At 46.4% G+C, this 23929-nt stretch overlaps 1 protein-coding gene across 2 annotated transcripts in view; it reads left to right on the top strand.

Moving 5' to 3' along the window:
• Positions 1–23929, top strand: part of LOC147718301 (uncharacterized) — a 228901-nt gene that overhangs the window by 112002 nt on the left and 92970 nt on the right. Inside the window, exons 7-8 of one of the 2 annotated variants that reach the window (XM_086918258.1) lie at positions 16436–16504; positions 21590–21838. In XM_086918258.1, coding sequence (XP_086774384.1) covers positions 16436–16504; positions 21590–21838 — 318 coding nt within the window. The remainder of the gene's footprint in view (positions 1–16435; positions 16505–21589; positions 21839–23929) is intronic. The other variant, XM_086918259.1, reaches the window with a different exon arrangement.

Here is a 23929-nt window from a genome sequence, read left to right as displayed (position 1 = left end):
ATTCCCGTTGTGTTCACCCCCGTGTCCGGGGAAGATATGCCGCCCGAGCTGGCGGCACAATTAGCAGCGTGGTTGGGTAAAGGTAGCGAGGGCGCCACGGCTGTGGATGCGCAGGTGTTGATGAAGCAACTGCGTAAAACTCGGGAGGCAGCGACGGTATCCACGCCGGCTGCGGCCGCAGAGAAGCCACGGGGGACGAATTTAGTCGCAGAGACAGCGTCCGGTGCAGGTAAGCGGCCATTGCCGATTGCGAGGGAGGAGTCGGCACCCTCTCGAAGGGAGAAGTTGGGCCAGCATGTCCCTTTAGCTATTAAAGAAAAGATATGGGCAGGGGAGTATGAAAACATCTTCTCGTTGCTTACTGATCATTATGAGATGGAGCATGTTAAGGGTCAGAAGGACCTCATGCATCCGAGTGTTTGGCGCGCCAAGATGGCCGCCTTTAAGGTAAATGAGAACATTGGCAATTGGGGCAAGGCGTGGGGGGTTTTCACATCGATCTTGGGAGAACGAAGGCCCGAATTGCTACCCGAATTGCCGATTTATCAGTCACGAATCATGGGGTACTCTGTATCACACGAGGGTAATCATTGGTTCTGCTATGATAATCTTTTTAGAAAAGCAAAAGAACATGATAAAAACTTAACTTGGGATTGTTATGATTCTGTATCCTGGTCCAAAATGAAGGATACTGGTATGTTGAAATTGCCATTGGTAGGGGGCAACGTGGGCGAATCCTCCCGTCAGTATGCGGGGACGCCCTTTCGCTCAGGTACGGGTACCGACAATCACTCGAGGCCTACCGGCAATGCAGGTAAAAAAGGGGTTTGTTGGAACTTTAACAGGGGCAATTTGCACTAGGCCCCAGGGGTCGTGCAAATTTAAACACGAATGTAGTGGGTGTGGGCAATCATCCCATCCTGAGTCCATGTGCAGAGCCAAAACGGGTGATAACGGGGGTAGAGGAGGTGCCAAACAGGTCTAGCATAGTCCGAGGGGCGCCTTTACCTACCCCGATTGATACCTTGGCAATGATTCCCTGGCTCAGCGAATACCCGGATCGTGCTTCCGCTGGGGTGGTGCGGAACGGGTTTTCATATGGTTTCCGCATCCCAGTGGGGGACTTTCAGGGTGTGGAAAGATGCAAAAATCAGATATCGGTCTTGCAGCATGCGACCGTGGTACAGGAAAAGATCCGGAAGGAGGTTGCTCGAGGTCGAGTCGCCGGTCCGTTTAGTGTACCCCCGGTTGCTAACTTTGTTTGTTCTCCTTTAGGGGTGGTTCCCAAGAAGGACCCGGGTGAATTTCGGCTGATACATAATTTGTCAGCCCCACGTGGTCTTTCCGTAAAGGAAGCGATAGACCCGGAAATGTGTTCAGTACGGTACGCATCCTTTGATGAGGCCGTAGCCATTTTGAATCGCCTGGGGCCCGGTGCGCTGATGGCAAAATCTGATATCGAGTCAGCGTTCCGGTTGCTCCCGGTACATCCAGACGATCAGCGTCTCCTAGGATTCATGTTTCAGGGGCAATATTACATGGATAGGTGTATGCCGATGGGATGCTCTATATCTTGTGCCTATTTCGAGAAATTTAGTAGTTTCCTACAATGGGTCTTCACAAAGAAGACGGGTTTTCAACATGTGATGCACTATCTAGATGATTTTTTGTTCCTGGGGGCAGCCGGGGATCCGGAATGTGGGCAGGCTTTGGCCGCATTTTGTGTTTTAATGAATCAGTTTGGCGTGCCGCTGGCACCAGGTAAGACTGTGGGTCCTTCGACTTGCCTCGAGTTTCTGGGGATCGAGTTGGACTCCGGAGAAGGTTGTTTCCGTTTACCAGGTGATAAAGTGTTAAAGTTCAGGGCATCCCTGCAAATGTGTATGAGCGAATCTAAGGTTAAGCTGCATCAATTACAGCAGTTAGTGGGACAGTTGAATTTTGCCCTAAGAGTCATACCAATGGCCCGCCCTTTTTCCCGTTCGATCGCTCAAGCCATGGTCGGACTGAAGGAGGGCCATCATCGCACAAGGCTCTCGGCAGAGGTCCGCCTGGACATGCGCATTTGGTTGGCATTTCTGGCGGATTTCAATGGTCGAGTCGTCTGGAACAAACCCGCCGTGTCCTCTGAGGAGCTGGGGCTGTGGACGGATTCGGCAGGGAGCATAGGTTTTGGTGCCATTTTCGGCACTCGATGGTCGGCACAAACATGGCCGGCATGGTGGCATGACAGTGGACTGACAAGCAACATTGCTTTCCTGGAACTTTTCCCCATTTTGATGGCCCTGAGAACGTGGCCCGAAGGGTTCAGAAATCACTCTGTGGTATTTTGGTCTGACAATATGACCGTGGTTGAGTGTATCAATAGCCAGGCAGCACGATGCAAATGGATTTTGAGACTGCTTAAAGAAATTGTATTACTGTGTATGCAATTGAATGTACTATTCAAAGCAAGACATGTCCCGGGGGTAATGAACCAGGCGGCTGATGCCCTTTCTCGTTTTCGTATGCAGGCCTTCTGGGGTTTTCTTCCCACAGCGGACCCGGAGCCGGCACCCTTTCCCGAAGCTCTCTGGTCTCTCGGTGCCCCGAACTTCGTAACCTCGTGGGAGAGAGTTTAGCACCCAGGACGAGGAAGGCATATGAAGGGGCGTTCCGGTCCTATTTAGCCTTTTTGGGGACGGCTAGTGAGGAGCTTTGGGGTCAGGAGGAATGGGTAGTGAACTTTCTGATGTCTTTACATCTGGCAGGGAAATCGGTGGCCACGGCCCAGAGGCATCGGGCGGCCATTTCCTTTGTTGCTAGGGCTCATGGGATCCAGGACCCGACAGCGTCTTTCGTTGTGCAAAAAGCGCTACGTGGGTGGCAACGCCTTGAGGGTCGCAGAGTAGATGAGAGGCGCCCGATAGGTTTGGATAGGTTGGCCCTTTTATTATCCAGACTCCCTACAACATGTTCATCTCACTTTGAGACAGTGTTATTCCGAGCCGCTTTTACGCGGGCATTTCATGGGGCTATGCGGGTAAGCGAATTAGTGGCGAGGAACAAGCAGGATGTTACGGGAGGGCTGTGCGCAGAGCACGTTCAAATCAGAGGGGAGACAATGACTGTCTCGTTTGTAAGGTCCAAGACTGATCAGAGCGGGATGGGCGACTGCATAATTATACGCAGGATTCCCGGGTCGTCCATGTGCCCAGTGAAGTGTTTAGAGGATTATTTAACACGAAGGGTGGCATCATGGGGGGGGACCTTGTTGAGACACGCGGACGCCACCCCACTGACAAGGTTTCAGTTTCAGCGGGTGCTTGTGATGTCGATTACAGCTGCGGGCTTGAACCCGGGCGAGTTTGGGACCCATTCCTTTCGGATAGGGGCTGCTACAGAGGCTACAGCCAGGGGTCTGAATGTAGAACAAGTTAAACGTGTGGGGCGTTGGTCCTCCAATTGTTATAAAAGGTATGTGCGTTTGCACATGTTGTGAAGCTGTAATGATGTACTCACGCTTCTTGTTTGTTTGGTTTTCAGTTACGCAAGCCTACGAGGCGGGGCGGACTATGCAGTCGACCCAACACCGGGACAGTGGTCAGACATCACCGGCTGTGAAAAAGGAGGTGTGGGTCGTGGGCCACTCATACGTGAGGCATGCCGCGGACGTATTCAAGGCAGGTGACATGGTGCACGTGGCTGGGGAATACGGGTACAGTGTGTCCTTCTACGGAAAGGGCGGTCTCTGTATTGACCAGTTTCGAACATTTTTCGAGGGTTTGCTAGGGCGGACGAGGTCACCGCCGTCTGTAGTCATAGTACATCTTGGGGGCAATGATTTGGTCACCACTGGTAGACGACTTCTCCTGGAGGCAATGCTTTCCACTGTAAGTTGGTTAGCGAGGAGAGTTCCAGGGTGCACAATTGCGTGGTCCCATATGATCCCACGAAAAGTGTGGCGGGGGGCTTTTTCTGTTTCTGCTTTAAATCACTCTGTGAGAAAAATTAATAACAAAGTGAGTAGGTTGTTCCGGTCCAATGCACTGCATTCTATTTCGCATGGGTGTATTAATGATGACAGTATGTATTTGGGGGACGGTGTTCATTTGTCTCGGGTGGGGAATGAGTTACTCATAGGAGACTTCATAGCTTGGCTAAAGACGTTAAAACATGACCTTTAGATAGGAGTGTGGTGGGGGGTCCGGATAGCTGGTCAACTATCCGGACCTGTGGCGGTAAGGTCATGATCGGTGAGCACTAATTGGAAGATCCCTATGAGTGGGCGTTACCCATTACGGATGGGGGCGCTCGGGGGAGGTGGCCATTGGCCCCTCAACGGGGAGGCGGTCCCTTCTAAGGATGGGTCGCCAAAAGGAAAGGGAAGGCGGTCAAGTCCCCTTCATGGGTAGGAGGGGTTACAGCCCCCTCCTGGTGAATTTCCCGGGGCCAGGACGTCTGCGACGGCAGATGTGGTAAGTTGTGTGGGGTGTGGGGGGGGTCTACGCTACCTTCTAGATACCTCACACGAGCCTCGTACGACCTTTAAGTGGCGTCGAGTTTTATTGGGGCCCCCGTCAAGTCAAGGGAAATTGGTAGTTGCACTTGAGGTATGCCTCCGTGCCGCCCCTCACAAGGGAGGGGGATATGTCTGGGTTAGGGATCTTGACACCGGTTACGACCTTGCCGTTGGCCCTTAAACGTTAGGATGTACAATTTCAAAATTTCAAGTAAATGTTTTGTAGGATGTTAGTTCGGCTAGGAGAACCTTTGTATTAGAGGATATGTTAAGGTTAGCCAAACATCGCAATGTGGTAATGAAATTGTACATAATATGAAACTGTTGATTTAATGTTTTCATTTTGTTTCATATTTTAATAAATACGGCCGGGAGGGTCACTCCCTCCCGTCTTCCAAAAAACTTCAGAACTGTTTCCGGTTTCCCATCCTTGGGGATTGTGTTGAGAGGGGGTGGCGGGTATCTCAGCCATATGTGCCTGTGCGGTGCTTTTAATGAGTGGGTGGGTTCATGACGGTCCCAGCCCTCATCAGCACACGCCCACCGTGGTGCATGACGGACCGGGGCCATCATCATCATAGAAGGGGTTAAAGTTGTAAAGGTCTGATGGGGTTTTGGAGTTTCTCCATAGCTTTTCGGCTGGGAAAAGTGGAGCAGACTGAGGGTGAGGCACAGGTCCTCGAACCGCGTTCAGCAGCAGAGAAAGGCATGAGGTTCCGTGACGATTTGAACCCGTGTTTTCAAGTTTGTCGGAAATACATAATATTAGTATCAGCGAACCGCAAATGATCCATTTAGCATATCCTGGTGTTTTCACTACGATACGAGCAAGAGCACTCCTGTTATGAACACATTTCTGATCTACCCACGGCATCCATCTTAGATCATGGCCGCCATTTTGTGTTTCCTTGCCCTCACATATGCAATAGCCTTTGATCACTTCATTCACTCCACTTTGATTAAGGACACGTAGTCTTAGCCGGAGATTCACCTCTTACATGACACGTACACCTTAAACCAGATCACGCTGAAGCTGCATGACTCGACAAAGGCTGCCTCCTCTGCCCGAGGCCAGCCCACCTGAACTGGTTTTCCTGTCCATTGTCCTGATCATGATTAGGCGGCCGAAGCCGGTAGCCTTGCCCATTTACAACCCACAAACATCTCTTATCCCGCTTTCCTATCTTCTGCACCTGGCTCTGCTCCTTTCCTTCTGGGCCTTTATTAGGGGGAGGTAACGAACTTTACGATGAGGCGGTCCGGCTCTTGAATGCAATATTGACAAGGGATTGTGATGGACTAGTGGGAACCCCTCTTCGTGATGTTTGGCATCAGATATTATCGACAGTTCCTGTGTAACGCCAAATATTTATTGTTTAAGACACAAAGGTTTGGGAATGTACTGACATGTGAAATATTTGCCTGAAGCACAATTTTTGGTATATAAGGAGCAACCCTCAATGTACAAATCGAACAGTCTCCTAGATTCTGCCCGTGTGTAGATTCTGTGATTTCTGTGTCCCTGCAGTAATAAACCTTTGGTCTTTGACGCCACCATCGAGAAGCCCGTGTTTCTGTTCATTTGCGCACCAAGGCAGGTGGAACTCCGGGGTCTTTGGGTGTTGTTCCCTGACACCTCTGGACGGAACCAAAAAGTCCAGAACTCCAATTGGCGCCCAACGTGGGGCGACGTCATTCGGTACCGGTCCAAAAGCCTGAAGAGTTCGAGAAGCTTCGTGTGAAGATTCCTGAGGGAGGCGCCCCACTTCATCGATCCCGGCATATCGCAAAAGTGGCCCTGAAGTTCTCTTCCACGAGGGTTCCCGTTCAGGACGGCTGCAGTGGGCCGTTGCCTTGACCGTCGCCCTGTCTTGGACCCGAGGTGCAGCCTTAGTACAGCGAAACGTGACGGGTTTCTCCTTGGTGACGTCTTCAGTGCCTCAGTTAAGTATTTAGTGATAGCTAGCTGGTTACTTTGTGAGGATTGTTAAAAATCCTTGATCGGTTCTTGGTTTGGTTTGGTTTCGTAAGATTATCACTAGTTGTTCTGGTTACGATAATCTATTTGGTTCAGTTTGGGTATCGATACATTAGTTTGGTTTTGGTAGGCCTAAGTTCTTGGTTCAAGTGCACATATCTGTTTCGTGTTTTGTTTGTTTCGTGTTCCAGACTGAAAATGGTAAGTCGGAAAATGTTGTCTTGTTTTGGTTGCAACCATGACTCACGATTGGAGGATTCCTGTCTGGTTCCTCCGATTGGGACTCCCCTTTATGACCTATATTGCAAATTTGGAGTGGGTCCTATATCCTATAACGAGGTGTGGGTCCGTTATTGTAAGAAGGATGGTGTCCTTAGTTGGCCACTACATGGTAGTTTTGAGCCCAAGATCCTTGATAATTTAGAAGCGAAATTGTTTAGTAAGAAAGCCCGGCCGGCAATGTTTGATTCTTTCCGTTATTGGCGAAAAGAATCTAAACAGAGAGAAATGAAAAGGTTGAAGAAAGAACAAAAAGAGCAAGAGGAGTTAACTCTAGAGCAAGCAACTAAACAACTGCAAGATAATGAGTGCGAAAAGGCTATAGATGTAGCAATTAGAGAGCATAATTTAGCGATTGACAAGTGCTACCCTGCCTTGCCATCGAAAACAGCTAAGATACTGGAGGATCCCGAAAACGATCCTCTGTTGTCTTATCTGTTACGTTCACCTCCACCGTACGCACAAGGTGCTGCGGCCCAACTTGTACCGAATGTTCAATTGCCGGTTGCTGGACAACCTGGTGTTCTTGTTCCTCAGAATCTAGTTCCTGTACCTCCTGTGGTTAATGTGAATGTTCCTACGGCTCCTCCTCTTCCTGGGTTGCCGACTTCTATACCTGTATCTGTCTCGCTTACACCTACTACTTCACAAACTATTTTCATCGATACTCCTACTGCTTCGCAATCTGTTCCTACCTCTACTGTGTTCTCTACGTCTGCGAGTATGTTAACTCCACTTTCTGTGCGTCGAAAAATAACTGATTCTGTTGCTAATATTCTGTCTCCTCTATATAAATCCTTAATTAAGACTCCTACTTCTGATTCAGTTCAGAGACGTAGTCAGCTACCAAGTACTGAAGAACGGGGAGTTTTAGATTCCACGGCTCTCAGATGGATTACGAAAGTTAGAAGATATAATACGAGAGATGTATTAGATACGTTTATGCAGTGGAAAGAACCAACGCAACGATACGTCTTTGATGAGATGTGCTCGTTGCTACGTGAGGAGATAGAAGAAGATGATGTCGAATCAGACTTGGAGGATTTAATTAAGGTGCAAAAAGAGTTTGCTGCAGGAATGATAGTGGGTGATAATATACAGGAAGCGATGGAACTTATTTTAAGTTTTAGGAATGATCCATCTCTTCGTTCGCCGAGAGATTTAGAAAAAAGTAAAATGAAGCTAAGTCGCCAATATCCTATGAGGGAGGTTCCTCCAATTTGGCGCGAAGCTGTGCAAGCTGATGCGGCTGCAGGTATTGTAGCTGCTCCAGCACAGTTCCAACGAGTGTGGATACACATTCCATGGAAGCGAGCAGAAGTACTAGCAGTGAAACAGGCCTTACCAGATCCGCGTAAGAATCCGGCTGGATATTACAAAGAATTAACACAGACAGTTGAAGCTTGTATAATGAATTTGGCAGACATTGACATGCTATTTGGCAATGTAGTTCCACAACCAGTGTGGGCTAAAATTCGTAGAGAGGATCATCAAGCAGCTTTAGGTGGTGATTGGGCAGCTATCACTGCAGCAGATGGTCAGCAAACGGGTGGTGCAAAACCCGAACCCCTAATTGCTAATCTTCCTGGTAGAATAATTGACTTAATGAAGACTCTGATGCCTGCGTTGCGTGTTAATTGGGATAAATTATCCGCATGCAAGCAAAAGAAAGACGAAAGTGTCTCCGACTTCTTCACGAGGTTCGAAGAGACTTTTGTAGACCATAGTGGTCAGGATATGAGTACTGAAGGAGGACAGAGATTGTTTGTCGATAAATTTGTGCATAATTTGTTACCTGAATTATGCAATAAATTAAAGGATTCAGAGAGTGCGTGGGCTGTTTCCACGACTGCGCAAATACTTGCGACTGCACAGTACTACGAAAATAGGGATAAAGAGGAAAAGGAGAAATCAGAGAAGAAAACGAAAGATTTAAAGACTAAAGTACTTTTACAGCAGGCATATCCGCCTCGCACGAACCAGACTAATATGCAACAGAATTCGTATCAGAGGACAGATTATAGTTCAACCAGGCCTCAATATCAGTGGAATCAGTGTGCGTACTGTAAGAAAGAGGGTCACTACAAGAATGATTGTCCGATTCTAGCGCAAAATAATGCAGCAGCAGCTCAGAGAGGTCGTGGTGGTTTTGCGCAGAATTCTAGAGGTCGAGGGCGAGGTGCTATGCCTCCGCAAACGAATGATCGTCCCTCTAATCACTTTGATCAACGAAACGTACAGTCAGCTCAACAGAATAGATCTCAGCAATATCTTGTTGAGGATTATTGTGAAGTTGATGAGGGATTCCAGCAAAATGGGTACTAGGACAGCCATGGACAGAGAGAGGGAGTAGTATCAGTTCCAGTGGATCAGAGTGGGCCTTATGTCGCAGTAGCAACATCAGGTGTAGTCAAACCGTTTCTGTTGGATACTGGTGCCGCAAAAAGTTCTATAATTCATGCGAAACTCCCTGGCGCACCTTTGTCTGGCTCAACGAATGTTTCCGTAGGTTTTTCAGGCGCCCCTGTTTACATCCCGATATCTAATCCTTTGTCTATTTCTGTTGGACCATGCCAATTGAAAGCACCCTTGATTTTGACGACAGGTTGTAATGAAAATCTGCTTGGTTTAGATTTGTTAAAACGACTATATGCGACATTGTACTGTTCTCCGGAAGGAGTACAGCTTACTTTGGGTAAAAGACTCACTTCTCCGATGTACTTGTCAATGGACGCACTCCCGCCAGAGCTGCGCTCACTCCCTAATTCTCTTTGGGCGACTGGTCCTAATGATGTAGGCCTTTTGGAAATACCACCGTATGTAGTAACTTTGAAAGCAAATGTAAAATTTCCCAGAATTCCCCAATATAAAATATCGAGTGAAGGAGAACGTGCACTTTTATTGATTGTGCAAGATTTGATTAAGAAAGGTGTGGTTGAAGAAACTCGAGGAAATGTTTGTAATAGTCCTGTATTGCCAATTCTGAAACGAACTGATCCTACGAAGCCTCCAGTATATAGGTTTGTCATAGACCTTAGAGAAGTTAATAAGATTGTGGTTCCGCAGTTTCCTGTGGTTCCAGACATTACTGCCTTGTTAACATTGATTCCTGCTACAGCCAATTGGTTCTCAGTCATCGACTTGAAGAATGCCTTTTTCAGCATTCCGATAGCCGAGGAAAGCAGGGATATTTTTGGCTTCTGTCTAGGAGGTCGAAGCTTCAGATTTAAACGCGCTCCACAAGGCTACTGTGAGAGTCCATCTATTTACAGTCAAGCATTAAAAAGTCAGCTAGATTCTTTTGTCCTTCCTCCAGGTTCTGCCCTAGTACAGTACGTAGATGATCTTTTAGTGGCTGCCGATGACAAGGAAACTTGCAAAGCAGCTACAGTATCGTTGTTACATCATTTGTCTGATTTGAATCACAAAGTATCACCTTCCAAGATGCAATACTGCTGCCAAGAAGTGACCTACCTAGGTCATCTCTTGTCAAAGGAGGGAAGGAAGTTGACCCCAGAAAGAATAAAAGCAATTACGCAAATGAGTGTTCCACGCACACAGAGAGAAGTACGTGCCTTTTTAGGTATTACCTCCTACTGTAGGCAGTGGATTCCAAATTTTTCTCTTTTAGCGAAACCATTGGTAGCTTTGACTGGGAAAAATGTTCCGAGTCCGGTGCCATGGTCTGATGAATGTCAAGAGAGTTTCACTGAATTACGAAAAGCCTTGTGTTCAGCTCCTGTATTGGGTACACCTGATTACAGTAAACCATTCACGCTCTACGTTCACGAGAGAGAAGGTTGCGCGTTGAGTGTCCTGACACAGAAGTTTGGTGATAAACAACGCCCTTGTGCGTATTTCTCATCAACATTAGATCCGGTAGCTAGAGCGTTGCCTAGTTGTTTGAGGGCTACAGCGGCAGTTGCGGCTTCCATTCGGCAATCTGCTGGTTTGGTGATGAACAACATGCTAGTGGTCATGGTTCCTCATGCAGTGGATACACTCATGAACCGAACGAAGACACAACACCTTACCAGTGCGAGATTATCTGGTTACGAACTGACACTACTAGCGAGTCATATTCAGATCAAAAGATGTAATGTATTGAATCCAGCGACACTGTTGCCGACTGATCAAGAGTCGAGTGATTCTGAGCCACATGACTGCTATTTTAAAACGGAGGAAGAGACAAAAGGACGCATTGACCTTAAGCATACTCCGTTACCCGATCCGGATGGTACGCTATATGTGGACGGGTCATGTTTTAAATTGGAGAATGGTGATGTGACTGCTGCTTACGCGGTGACGACTTTGAAGACGATTGTGGAGACTGCAAGAGTGAGTCAGAATTCTGCCCAAGCTGCAGAATTAATAGCTCTAACGAGAGCATGTGTTTTAGCTGAGGGAAAGAGAGTGAATGTGTTCACAGACAGTCAGTACGCATTTGGCGTGGCCCATAGTTTTGGCCGGTTGTGGAGAGAAAGAGGTTTCATTACGTCCCATGGGACTAAGATTCAACATGGTCAGCTAGTTAACGACTTGTTGGAATCTTTAACCTTGCCGACTGAAGTTGCGATTGTGAAGTGCAGTGCTCATAAAGCAATCACGGATGATGTTGGGCGTGGGAATGCTTTTGCTGATGAAATTGCTAAACAGACAGCTAGAGATGTGATGAGTAGAATGTATGTTGCAACGTCTGCAAGATGGATCGCTGAGTCTGGGATGTGTGAAGATACAATGGAAAGTGTGAAGGAGATTCAGAAAGAAGCAACTGAGGAAGAGAAACGTGTATGGAGAGAGGGTACGGGCAAGTTGGACTCGAATGGATGTTGGATTGATTTGACAGAGCAACAACGTTGGATGTTGCCGGATGCGTATGTGCTTGCAGTAGTGACAATGGCGCACGGAGTAGCGCATATAAGTTCTAAAGGCATCTGTAAGATGTTGGCTCCGGTCTGGAAGAATGATGGGATCAGTAAATGTGCAGAGAGAGTGGTGAAAAATTGTATGGTGTGCTTGATGCATAACCCTGGCAAGGGAACTCCAACTCCAGCTGGTCATTTCGCTCCTCCTTCCTGTCCCTTTGAAGTGATTCAGTTAGATTTCATTCACATGGAACGCTGTAATAACTTGAAATACGCCCTGGTGGTGGTTTGTGCTTTTTCCAGGTGGGTAGAAGCATACCCACTGAAGGACAATACCGCCTTATCAACTGCCAAAATTCTTCTCAAAGAATATTTCCCTAGATTTGGAATGCCACGGATTGTATGGTCAGATAACGGAAGTGAGTTTGTAGGGAAAGTTATGCAGAGTGTATGTGCAGGCCTAGGTTTGAAACAAAAATTTCATAGTGCGAACCATCCCCAGTCAGCTGGTCTAGTGGAGGGTTATAATGGTACCCTCAAGCTGAAGATAGCCAAAATTCAAGCTTCCACAGGTTTGGCTTGGCCAGACGCACTTCCTTTGGCCTTGTTATCAACGAGAGCAACAGTGCATTCTAGAATAGGGCTTTCTCCATACGAGATTGTGTTTGGCCGCCCGGCAAATGTCTGGGGTGTGCCAAGACCTAAACAATTTTGCTCCATTGAATATCCTATGTTGATAGACTACCTTTACGACTTGACTGCTAAATTGAGTCTTATTCATCAACAGGTTTTCGATGCACTACCAAAGCCTCCGGAGAGTCCAGGGCATCAACTGAAACCCGGCGACCACGTGGTGGTCAGAAACTTCGCGAGGACAAAGAATCTTCAGCCTCGCTACATCGGCCCCTTCCAGGTCCTGCTGGCAACGAGGACAGCCGTACGTGTTGCTGGCCGCAAGAACTGGATTCACGCTTCACACGTAAAGCGTGTTCCGTTACCGCTGCCTTATGACGACTGGGTGAAGAAGGGAATTGGTGCCTCCGAATCTGAAATCACCCCGAAATTTATCCCTTTCAGTGATGCCGATTTGATTACTGACACTTTGAAACCTGACTCTCCTCCTGAGAAAACTCCTTCGAACATTGAACATTTGTCTCCAGCATCAGAAGAAACTTTGTTATCTGCGAACTTAAACTCTGCAACAGCTGCTAGTGATACACTATTTTCCGATCAGACAGTACCAGCGAAGAAGAGATACAACCTTAGAAGCCATAAAAAGGACTAATAAAGCAGGCAACTGCATATTGTAATTTTGATATATATATATATTGAACTTTTGCTTTTCAGCCAGGAAGTTTGCTATTGTTTATTGTTTTTAAAATTGCCTTGCCGTCTGGGTAGCCGTAGGGTCGTGGCTGTGTGCCTAGTTTGAATTTGCAGGGGTCTGACACAAGGTCGATCTTTCTGTTGGTTTTGGGAACTCCCAGGGCTGACAGAGGCATTTTCATCTACGTACACATCATCAGTGGTCGCGAGCGGATTGTAGAAGATGGAGCTTCCTGCGCTGCAACGAGAAAATGTGATTTATGTTCGCAGAAACAGACTGTACAAAATTCTTCGTAGCAAATGCTTTTTGATGCAATGTGCCGTTACATTTTTGATTATTTTAGCAACATTGGTGGGTGGAATAGTCTTTAGTATAACACTGATTTTTGTGCCAGTTACTACAGTACCTCCCCTTGATCCTGTTACTTCTACTGTTTCTTCTATACACTCTTTTCACTCGTTTCCTGAACATGAGCAAGCACGACGTACAGAGTTCATTAACAACACTTTTGTACAGCTCTTGCACCAACACCAACTGGTAGTTAACACTACAGACTGCTGGGTGTGTGGCTTGATACCCCACACTATGGATAAAGGTATTCCCTATCTGGTTTTGCCTTTCAGCTACAATGGATCATTTCAGGCCCTTCAAACCATCTTTGCTTATGCCCTTGAGACCTATCCTCCGCGTCCACCACGTTCCACTAAATATAACTCTGCCAACAAAGCTTTAGTCCAGGGAATTATTGACATGATCAAGGATGTCAATAATACTCCATCATACCCTAGGGACGAACTACGAGTGTATTTAAGTTGGAATACTTCAGAGTATCGCCTTAGTTTAGGAGAAAGCAAGCGTAAAAGCTCAACTCCAATCTGGGTCGTACCTCACCGAGGTCAGGTCTGTTTGCAAGGTAATGGGAGAAATCCGAGAGCTCAGCTAGGGAGGAGTGAGTGCGTTGAGACTTATGTGTTTCCGGCTAACTCTTCCCCTGCCTTCCTCACTGCTAGGGGTACCTATTTCATTTGTCGAGACCGAGCTTATACATGGTTGCCTGCAGACTTTTCAGGTTCATGCTATATTGCTCGATTGTTGCCTCCAACATACACTGCTTCATCTGATTACCACAGAACAAGAGTAGCGAGAGGTGTCTTCAGCAAAGAAGATACCGCTGGTCTGGAAGCTGGAGACTTTTTCAAAGGCTTCCTTCCGTTTTGGGGACCTATGGCCAATAGTAGAAACATACGTCAGCTAACACGGGTAGTTGAATCTACTATTACCGAAACTGCTGGTGCCCTTAGCAATCTAACAGCTGAGCTTCAGGCGGATAGACTCATGACGTTGCAAAACCGTATGGTTTTAGACGTTATCCTTGCAGACCGAGGTGGGGTATGCAGAATGATCCAATCGAGCTGCTGTGTCTTTATTCCTAATAATGCTCCAACAGTCTATGAGGCGATCTCTAAGCTACACAAGATTTCCGACTCTATACATGTAGACAAGGGAAACTGGTCCTTTATGGAGTGGGTTTGGACTCTGATCTCAGCGTGGGGATGGAAGGTTCTAATGGTCATTGGTGTCATCTTAGTATTCCTCTTCTCATGCTGCCTGATTATCCAGTGTGGTCCAGCCCTGTGTGGCCTTTGTGCTGCAACCTGTTTTAGGAAACCACCTGCGTTTGGAGAAAAGGCACGAGAAAGGATGATGATACAACAACATGTCACTGACCTGATGAGTATAGAACTAGACTCTGATATAGACTGAGTAATTGCCTATGTAAGGGCAAAAGGAGGGTCTGAGGTTCCGTGACGATTTGAACCCGTGTTTTCAAGTTTGTCGGAAATACATAATATTAGTATCAGCGAACCGCAAATGATCCATTTAGCATATCCTGGTGTTTTCACTACGATACGAGCAAGAGCACTCCTGTTATGAACACATTTCTGATCTACCCACGGCATCCATCTTAGATCATGGCCGCCATTTTGTGTTTCCTTGCCCTCACATATGCAATAGCCTTTGATCACTTCATTCACTCCACTTTGATTAAGGACACGTAGTCTTAGCCGGAGATTCACCTCTTACATGACACGTACACCTTAAACCAGATCACGCTGAAGCTGCATGACTCGACAAAGGCTGCCTCCTCTGCCCGAGGCCAGCCCACCTGAACTGGTTTTCCTGTCCATTGTCCTGATCATGATTAGGCGGCCGAAGCCGGTAGCCTTGCCCATTTACAACCCACAAACATCTCTTATCCCGCTTTCCTATCTTCTGCACCTGGCTCTGCTCCTTTCCTTCTGGGCCTTTATTAGGGGGAGGTAACGAACTTTACGATGAGGCGGTCCGGCTCTTGAATGCAATATTGACAAGGGATTGTGATGGACTAGTGGGAACCCCTCTTCGTGATGTTTGGCATCAGATATTATCGACAGTTCCTGTGTAACGCCAAATATTTATTGTTTAAGACACAAAGGTTTGGGAATGTACTGACATGTGAAATATTTGCCTGAAGCACAATTTTTGGTATATAAGGAGCAACCCTCAATGTACAAATCGAACAGTCTCCTAGATTCTGCCCGTGTGTAGATTCTGTGATTTCTGTGTCCCTGCAGTAATAAACCTTTGGTCTTTGACGCCACCATCGAGAAGCCCGTGTTTCTGTTCATTTGCGCACCAAGGCAGGTGGAACTCCGGGGTCTTTGGGTGTTGTTCCCTGACACCTCTGGACGGAACCAAAAAGTCCAGAACTCCAGGCAGAGGCACTGCCTAGGTTTGCTGTTGGTGGAGCTGCACACTGCGAAAGCAGAAACCTAGGCGTGTCTTGCTCATCTCGATGGGCAGTGGCTACCATTAATTAGGAGTCAGGGGAGGGCAGGACAGCGGGGGGGCAAGAAAGGGAGTGGGAACACGCTGAAGGGGCCACGGCGGCAGCAGCGGTGGAAAAAGTGGTAGAGGGAGACAAAAACGGGTAAAGGAGAGGAGGGAAAATTACATAAAGATCAAGTAAAGGAGAAAATAAAGTAAACAGTTAGAGGAACCAGGTAAAGGAAAAAAAGGAGAATGTAGATCGGAGAAATGAAGGGAGGCAAGTGGCTGCAAAAAGCGGAGCAGACCGAGGGCGAGGCACAGCGCCTCGAGTCTCGGTCCTTAGCAGAGAAAGGCAGAGGCACTGCCTAGGTGCACCATTGGTGGAACTGCAAGCTGGAAGAGCAGAAACCCAGAGGTGTTTTTTTAATTTCACGGTTTTAAGAACATGACTTGCCCTAAGTGATCCCTCGTCTGATAATGGTTGGCCATGACAGGGGCTGGGGCAGGTTTGAGATGGTTGGGTTCATCTTCTTCTACGTCATCCCCCTATGACCGTGTGTGAGTTCATCCTGATTTGATGTTCCATCATGATTTTTATTTTGGCCATAAAAAAATGTCTGTCATAACCTTCATCCACCAGTTACAGTAACATCTCCTCCTTTATTGTAAAACAGGAACCGCTCCAACACCAGGATTTGGAACCACTGACGAACACCTATTCCCCTTTGAAGACCCAGTGATAGGTAACGTCCTCTTACTTAGGGCACCCCATTGTTATTGTAAGGAGGTTTGTGGGGATGCTCATAGCACAAGCCCTCCATATGTTCAGAGGTTTTTAAAGATATTCTCGCATTTTACAATACAAAGTGTAATGAAATGATACAATTAGTAAGTGTTGATATCTCAACATGCAGAGAAAACAAAAAAGCGAAAAGAATGAGTGGTGTGATGAGACAGAGTGCATTCAGGTGATCTTACAGAGAATGTAGTATACATTCAGGTGGCGATGGCATTGTATATGAATGGATTACTGCCAATGTTACTTTCTTATAAGCAACCAAGAGGCTGTGTGTATAGGAGAAACCTGTTCCAAGATCACACTCACAAAACATGGTGCAGCTCTTTGCCTGGACAAGGGCTAAAAGTCACAATCCGTGTCTATGCTGGTCTCCAATGTGTGTGTGGCTGTCTGCCTACGCTGTATCTGCTGACCCCAGCTGTCCACCCATGTCAATGTTGCTGGCCTACCCATTCTGCTTCTCCTAATCTACCCTTGCTGCCTCTGATGGGCTATCCATGCTCTCTCCGCTAATCTACCCATGCTGTCTCCGCTAATCTACCCATGCTGTCTCCACTAATCTACCAATGCTGTCTCCGCTAATCTACCCATGCTGTCTCCACTAATCTACCTATGCTGTCTCCTCTAATCTATGCATGCTGTCTCTGCTAATCTACCTATGCTGTCTCCTCTAATCCACCCATGCTGTCTCTGCTAATCTATCCATGCTTCCTCCGCTAATCTACACATGTCATTTCTGCTGGCCTACCCATTCTGCTTCTCCTAATCTACCCTTGCTGCCTCTGATAGTCTATGTCTCCACTACTCTGCCCATGTTGTCTCCTCTAACCTACCCATACTGTCTCCGCTAATCTGCCCATGCTTCCTTCGCTAGTTTACCAATGTCATTTCTGCTAGCTTACCCATTCTGCTTCCACTAATCTACCCATGCTGCCTCTAATGGTCTATCCATTCTGTCTCCCCTAATCTACCCATGGTGTCATGTAAAAGCTGGTGGAAAGGGACATTGGGGGCCGCTAGCGTACCCTCCTTCCCCGTGGCCCTAGGAGGCTGTGGGCACTAGGGGGCACATAGTGGAGGGCTATTTGTGTGGTGACCCCTTTTTGTCAGCACATGCTGCAATATGAAAAATAGGCAATGTGACCACCTCAGTGGCAGTGGCATTGTAATTCTCACTGTGTCATTGTCAAAGTTGTCATAGATGGGCTTGATTTTGTGATGGAAGAAGGCACTGAGTCTTTCGCAGAGGTCCTGGAAGGGTGGGATGTCGGTAGTCTCACTGTAAGGTTGGTCAAACTCTTTGATGATGTGGAAGAGTTGATTGATGTTGTACACGTGGTTGGAGATTCTGTCCTGGAGTGCTTTCTTCCTTGAGTATCTGATGAGTTTGTGGTGGGCAGTGGTGGCTGCTTTAACCCCTTGGGCACAGTCGTGATTTTGTGCCTGTGCGGTGCTTTTAATGAGTGGGTGGGTTCATGACGGTCCCAGCCCTCATCAGCACACGCCCACCGTGGTGCATGACGGACCGGGGCCATCATCATCATAGAAGGGGATAAAGTTGTATAGGTCTGATGGGGTTTTGAAGTTTCTCCATGGCTTTTTGGCTGGGAAAAGTGGAGCAGACTGAGGGTGAGGCACAGGTCCTCGAACCGCGTTCAGCAGCAGAGAAAGGCAGTGGCACTGCCTAGGTGTGCTGTTGGTGGAGCTGCACGCTGCAAAAGCAGAAACCTAGGCGTGTCTTGCTCATCTCGATGGGCAGTGGCCACCATTAATTAGGAGTCAGGGGAGGGCAGGACAGCTGGGGGGCGAGAAAGGGAGTGGGAACACGCTGAAGGGGCCACGGGGGAAGCAGCGGTGGAAAAAGTGGTAGAGGGAGACAAAAACGGGTAAAGGAGAGGAGGGAAAATTACATAAAGATCAAGTAAAGGAGACAATAAAGTAAACAAAACAGTTAGAGGAACCAAGTAAAGGAAAAAAAGGAGAATGTAGATCGGAGAAATGAAGGGAGGCAAGTGGCTGCAAAAAGCGGAGCAGACCGAGGGCGAGGAACAGCGCCTCGAGTCTCGGTCCGCAGCAGAGAAAGGCAGAGGCACTGCCTAGGTGCACCATTGGTGGAACTGCAAGCTGGAAGAGCAGAAACCCAGAGGTGTTTTTTTAATTTCACGGTTTTAAGAACATGACTTGCCCTGAGTGATCCCTCGTCTGATAATGGTTGGCCATGACAGGGGCTGGGGCAGGTTTGAGATGGTTGGGTGGCAGCAGAATTCTGCTCTTGTAGAGGTGTGAGATGCCAAGAGCCTGAACAGCAGATCTAAAGCCCTGGGCAGGAATCAGAAGTCTGAGTTTTCTGAGATGTCAGGGCTTGGTGCAGCCAAGTTGGGAGCATCAGAGTTGGATGCTTCAGAGTTGGGTGCATCTGATTTGGGTGAGGCTGTCTGTACCAGCTTACCAATGTGTCCATTTTTGAATTGGAGGTGGTAAAGGTTTAGAGCATGCAAGAATGATTTCTATTGTTATATTATTCAGGTTCAGTGAGAAACCATTCATCAATTTTTCTAAGATTCTGTGCAATTAAAATCTTAAGGTTGAAATGTTTAGGTGTGGTTGGCAACTGTCAACACATTGGAGTTGCAATCCCTTTTTCATCAACCACGTAAACAATAAAAAGAAATGGACTGCTGAGGCAGACCCACTACTTCATTTTTTACCACATTATTGCTCCTCCCCCCTCCCCATATAAAACAATGGTGGATATTTAGCATTCCCACTGGCTCCGACAGAATCCATTTACTAAAAATTCTTCTGACAACACACCAGCAGCACTTTGCAGAAATGATCAGTGCCACCTGGCCAACCGTGCCACGGGGAAATGATAAACTGGTCAGACGATTTTGGTTTTGGTTTTCTAAGAAAATTTGTCTTTGAAAAATAAAAAATATAACATCCCTCGTGCACCTGGAGATTCCTTCCAACGAGCTGAGGAACATTCTGCCTGGGTTGGCCATATTGGCATGTGGGATAGAGGAATTAGAAACAGCATTAGAGGTCACTCCCTAAACAAGAAAGGCCTTCCAAAGCCATGGGGCCTGAAAGCTGCTTCTTGGCCAGATGTCCCCTCCTCTCTAGAGGGGGCAGGGAAAGGAGAGGTGGCCGTGGGGCATCCTCCAATTTTTGATGGAGGCTCCATTACTGACACCCTTCAAATGAGTCCTTTGGTGTCCCTCTGGCTGGCATTTAGATGATGTTTGTTGGAGCTTGCCCCAACAGTAGGGGCCGCCACATAGGATATGCCAAGGGAAGAAGACCTGTGGGTGCACGCTCATCACTGCTCCGAATCTTAGATTACTTTCTTTAGCGGCCTCTCTTACCATATCTCTTCCTTTCTCTTTTTCGCCTAGACTCTCTCTCATTATCTCATGATCTCATTATCTCTTTCTCCCCCTTTCTTTCTGCTTCTCTGTACTATCTGACTTCTCTTTCTGTCCCCTTCTATTTCAGCCTTCCTTTGCATCTTATTCTCTGTGAAGCTACTCACAGAGGTAAGTAAAATGGTACTGCAATAATTTGGCCTTGCACGCTGCACTTTATAATGCTATCTAGTTGGCAATATGAGTAGCATACTGATGGTTAATGTGTTAATACTACAAATGTTTTACTACATGGGGGATAATGGGCTGCTGACCATCTAATGAGCGATAGTGGGAAGACATGTTAATCTTCGTACTGTTTTATATTCATTATAGGTCAATGATGGAAAATATCCTTTATCACACAGTTACTACTATGATATGACTGCGATGTTGCCTGGCGTTACTTTTTTTTAACTTGCAAGTCATTACAAGGAGTTTCTTTAGTGGGTGTGTTGTTGGACTGGTGTTGGATTTTTAATCCTAACACCTTCCCTACTGTTAGGTAGACAGAAGTTGTAATAGTAATTTATACTCTTTCAAAGTCTAAGGTAAGTTGTTGTAATGCCTCGCATGGTAGAGTAATGCCTGGTAATGTTGCAGTCAGGGTAGTAATGGTGTTGTAAAGGCATGCGAGGTAAATGCAAGCGGGGTTCCTTAATACAACTTTCAATGATGTGAGTTGGTTGAATCGATTTAATTAAGTGCTATGTATTGCTGATGTTATGATATTTTTAACTATATATGTTAATCAATTGGGGAATTTGCAATATTTCAATAATAATCTATTTCTTGGAAATAAAGAAAAATGCAATTGAAAATTGTACTCCTGTAGTACCACTCTACAATACTCCTGCCTTGCCTTAACTTTTGACATTACCCTAAGACATATAAAATGGTCATAAAAAGGGAACAGTCAGAGAAAATTCCTATAGAGTTACTACAAATAGAGAGGACTCAGCCCTCACTGCACCGGTACCAAGATGGAGACGTATGTTTTGGGCCGATTGAGAGGTGCAGAAGAGCACATGACCGACTCCTCCAGTAGTACTGTTTCCTGCACTCAGAAAGGCTTTTGTGAATTGTCACCTCTCTGTCTACAGTCTCTCTTTCTTTCACTCCACCCTCTATGCTTTATTCCTTACTCCCTCACCCCTCTCTTTAACTCTCTCTCACTCTTCCCTACAGCAGAAGCCTTGGTCTTCCAGCCAATCACCACCGGGTGGTCCCACCTGTCCTAGCCTGCTAGTTAGATGCCCCTATTGGTTAAGTCACCCTTACTAGACCATAGAACTCCTGAATCTAGAGCTAAAAAGAGGTGAGCAGTCTGGGCCCACGCTCCCTCCCTGGCAGGAGTAACCTTAGTGTCATGATGCACTTGTCAGTCATTGTGGTTTACAGGAGTACACTTATTGACATGGTTTATTTGTTAGTCACTTTGGTTACCAGGCGTTATAGCTAAAGATTATTATAACAAATATTTTACTTTTCAAAGGCTTTCATGAATCTCCTTCTGTGATTGGCAGCATAATTGTTGTAATGTGTAAATTCACCTGTATGCAGCTATACAATATACTTGTATGAGGACAAACTTGTATGTCTTTCCATTTCTGCAAATACAGTCAATGTGACATTCAACACCGAAACGGCCCAACCAAGTACTCCGCAGACCTCTGGTACTCCGCCGACCTCTGGTACTCCACCGACCTCTGATACTCCGCCGACCTCTGGTACTCCGCCCAACTCTGGTACTCCGCTGACCTCCGGACATCCGCTGACCTCTGGACATCCGCTACCCTCTGGTACTCCACTGACTTCTGATTATGCTCACTGGACAGTGAACTACTCTCAGCCTGAGTGCATACCCGCAGGTACCCTACCAAACGGCACTGAGTGTTGTCTTCATATCCTCCAGGCTTTGTCTTAAATAAATGTTCTTATAGTTAGAGGCGGAGTTTCAGGTGTGGGATTGTGGTGAAAAAGCAGGTTTGTGATGCAATGCAATATGCTTATTGGATTAGCAAAGTTTTTAACTGGCATTCAAAGATAGGCTTGTTGTCACTTTCCTCTAATGTTGGTGGTTCTGTGTCCCAATAATCTTGGTGGGACATTAACTTGCACTTCTTTGCATTCATCTTTCATAAGCCTATGTAGATCCCATATCTATCTGCCTTTCAAACAAAAGGAAGATAGAGGTTGAAATATAATATTACAGTAGTTTAATAAACTTATTTTGAAATAGATTAAGTAGTTTAATAAAGTTACAGTAAAATTATAATCAATCAAATTAGTAAGAGTAAATATAATACACTGTGAAAGGAAAACTGCTAAACCCAAGTTCTCAATTTAAGAGCGGTAAATATACACAAACATTGTGAAGAAAAAATGGTTGTTGAATATAGAACATCACAAATGCAGCCACAACTGCTGAAAGAGATGACGTTTCAGTCCAGTTTGCCTGAAGAATTAAGACCATCATCAGGATAATGCAATTTCGAAACTCCCCACATTTTGGATTGCCCTGATTGAAAATTGGACCCTGTGCCATGTGACTGAGGTGCCCAAGCAGATTTATGAGAGCACAATGTATCACTTTATCAAACAAACAGTGGGGGAAGTATTCCAGTGGACTTATGTTTCAGCAGCAGCTTTAACAACCACTTTTAGAAACCTTTGCTTCATAAGTGTGTTCAGTGGTGTAGCGAAGATGTCATGAGAAAGCAAGAATATTCCCCTCACCCACTTGTTGGGTAGTACAATGCAGCCACAACTGAGCTTCAGTGGTACTTTAAGGTGCCCGAGCCCTGGTGTCACTGCAATCTATAGATGTGCCCCCCCCCCCCGCAGTATGTTGCGTCAATGTATTATCAGGAAAAGTGGGATTAAAGCACACAGCATTTATGATAACATTGGCGATCCAGTGAGTGATGTCATAAAAGATCTAGAAACCAAAGACGTCCTCAAGCAGAGGAACATTCTAGAATGCCTGTTCTTGTTGAACCTGAATTGGGCAAAGAGACCTGGAAGGTGTACAGAGTGATGTGTGCATAGCAAAAATGTTTTTATTTTTAGATCTTTCAGATTTTTTTTTTTGTTCAAGCTTGAGCCTGTGCGCATGCTCTGCTCTAGAGATCTGCTGTAGAAGAGTATGGACGAGAAGCCCCGCTCACTCTCCGCCCATATTTTTTATAAGCTTGTGTCTTTATCCTTTGTAAATTCTGGCTTCTGATTCTGTAATTAGTTTGTTAGTCCCTCCTTAGTATGGGCATCTCTTCATTTGTAACCTCCCATGGCTACTGGCCCCTTTACTGCAGTTGTTACACTGTATGTGTTATTTAGTCTATAAGCACTATTTTCTTTATTGCATTTCTCCTACTTTAGGCACGATGACGTGCTTTGTTTACGCTCAGTGCGCCATGCGTGCTTTCACTTTCAAAGCAGCCGGGACAATGCGGCCATTTGTTTACAATGCCATAGGTCTCGCATTTAAATGAGAGACCTATAGCATTGCAAATATTCTCCCTTTGCAGTCTTTTTAAACAGCGAAAAGTTTTTGGAGAGCTTTACGTGAATCTCAGTTACATGACAAAAGAAGGCACAGGGAAATTAGGTATTTTGCCCAGAATCACAGGATGTTGAACTGATGCCGAGAATCAAACCTGATTCTCCTGCTCCAAAGTCGGCTGCTCTGGAAGTTTGCAGCAGGTGTCGCCCAAAGGCCGCGTTTTCATTTAAGGACCAAGGCCTATCTGTGCTGCTTCACCTATTTGTTTCATTTCCTCAAGTGTGTCTGAATTTATTTGTTGTTCTGAGAGCAAAACTTGGCGACGAAACTGGCCGGATAGCAAGCGAACGCTTGGGCTCATCGGATGGGCTCCTCGGGGCTCGTTATCCGGAGGGTGGGGGAACAGCGGTTCGCTCAAAGGGGCGAGTAGAAAAGCCCCGATCAGCCCCCATGCAGA

This window comes from Lissotriton vulgaris, chromosome 4_1, assembly GCF_964263255.1.
Source record: "Lissotriton vulgaris chromosome 4_1, aLisVul1.2, whole genome shotgun sequence".
In the NCBI taxonomy this organism is placed as follows: domain Eukaryota; kingdom Metazoa; phylum Chordata; class Amphibia; order Caudata; family Salamandridae; genus Lissotriton; species Lissotriton vulgaris.
The sequence above is the reverse complement of the archived record's forward strand: the minus strand, read 5'-3'. Positions and strand labels throughout refer to the sequence as shown.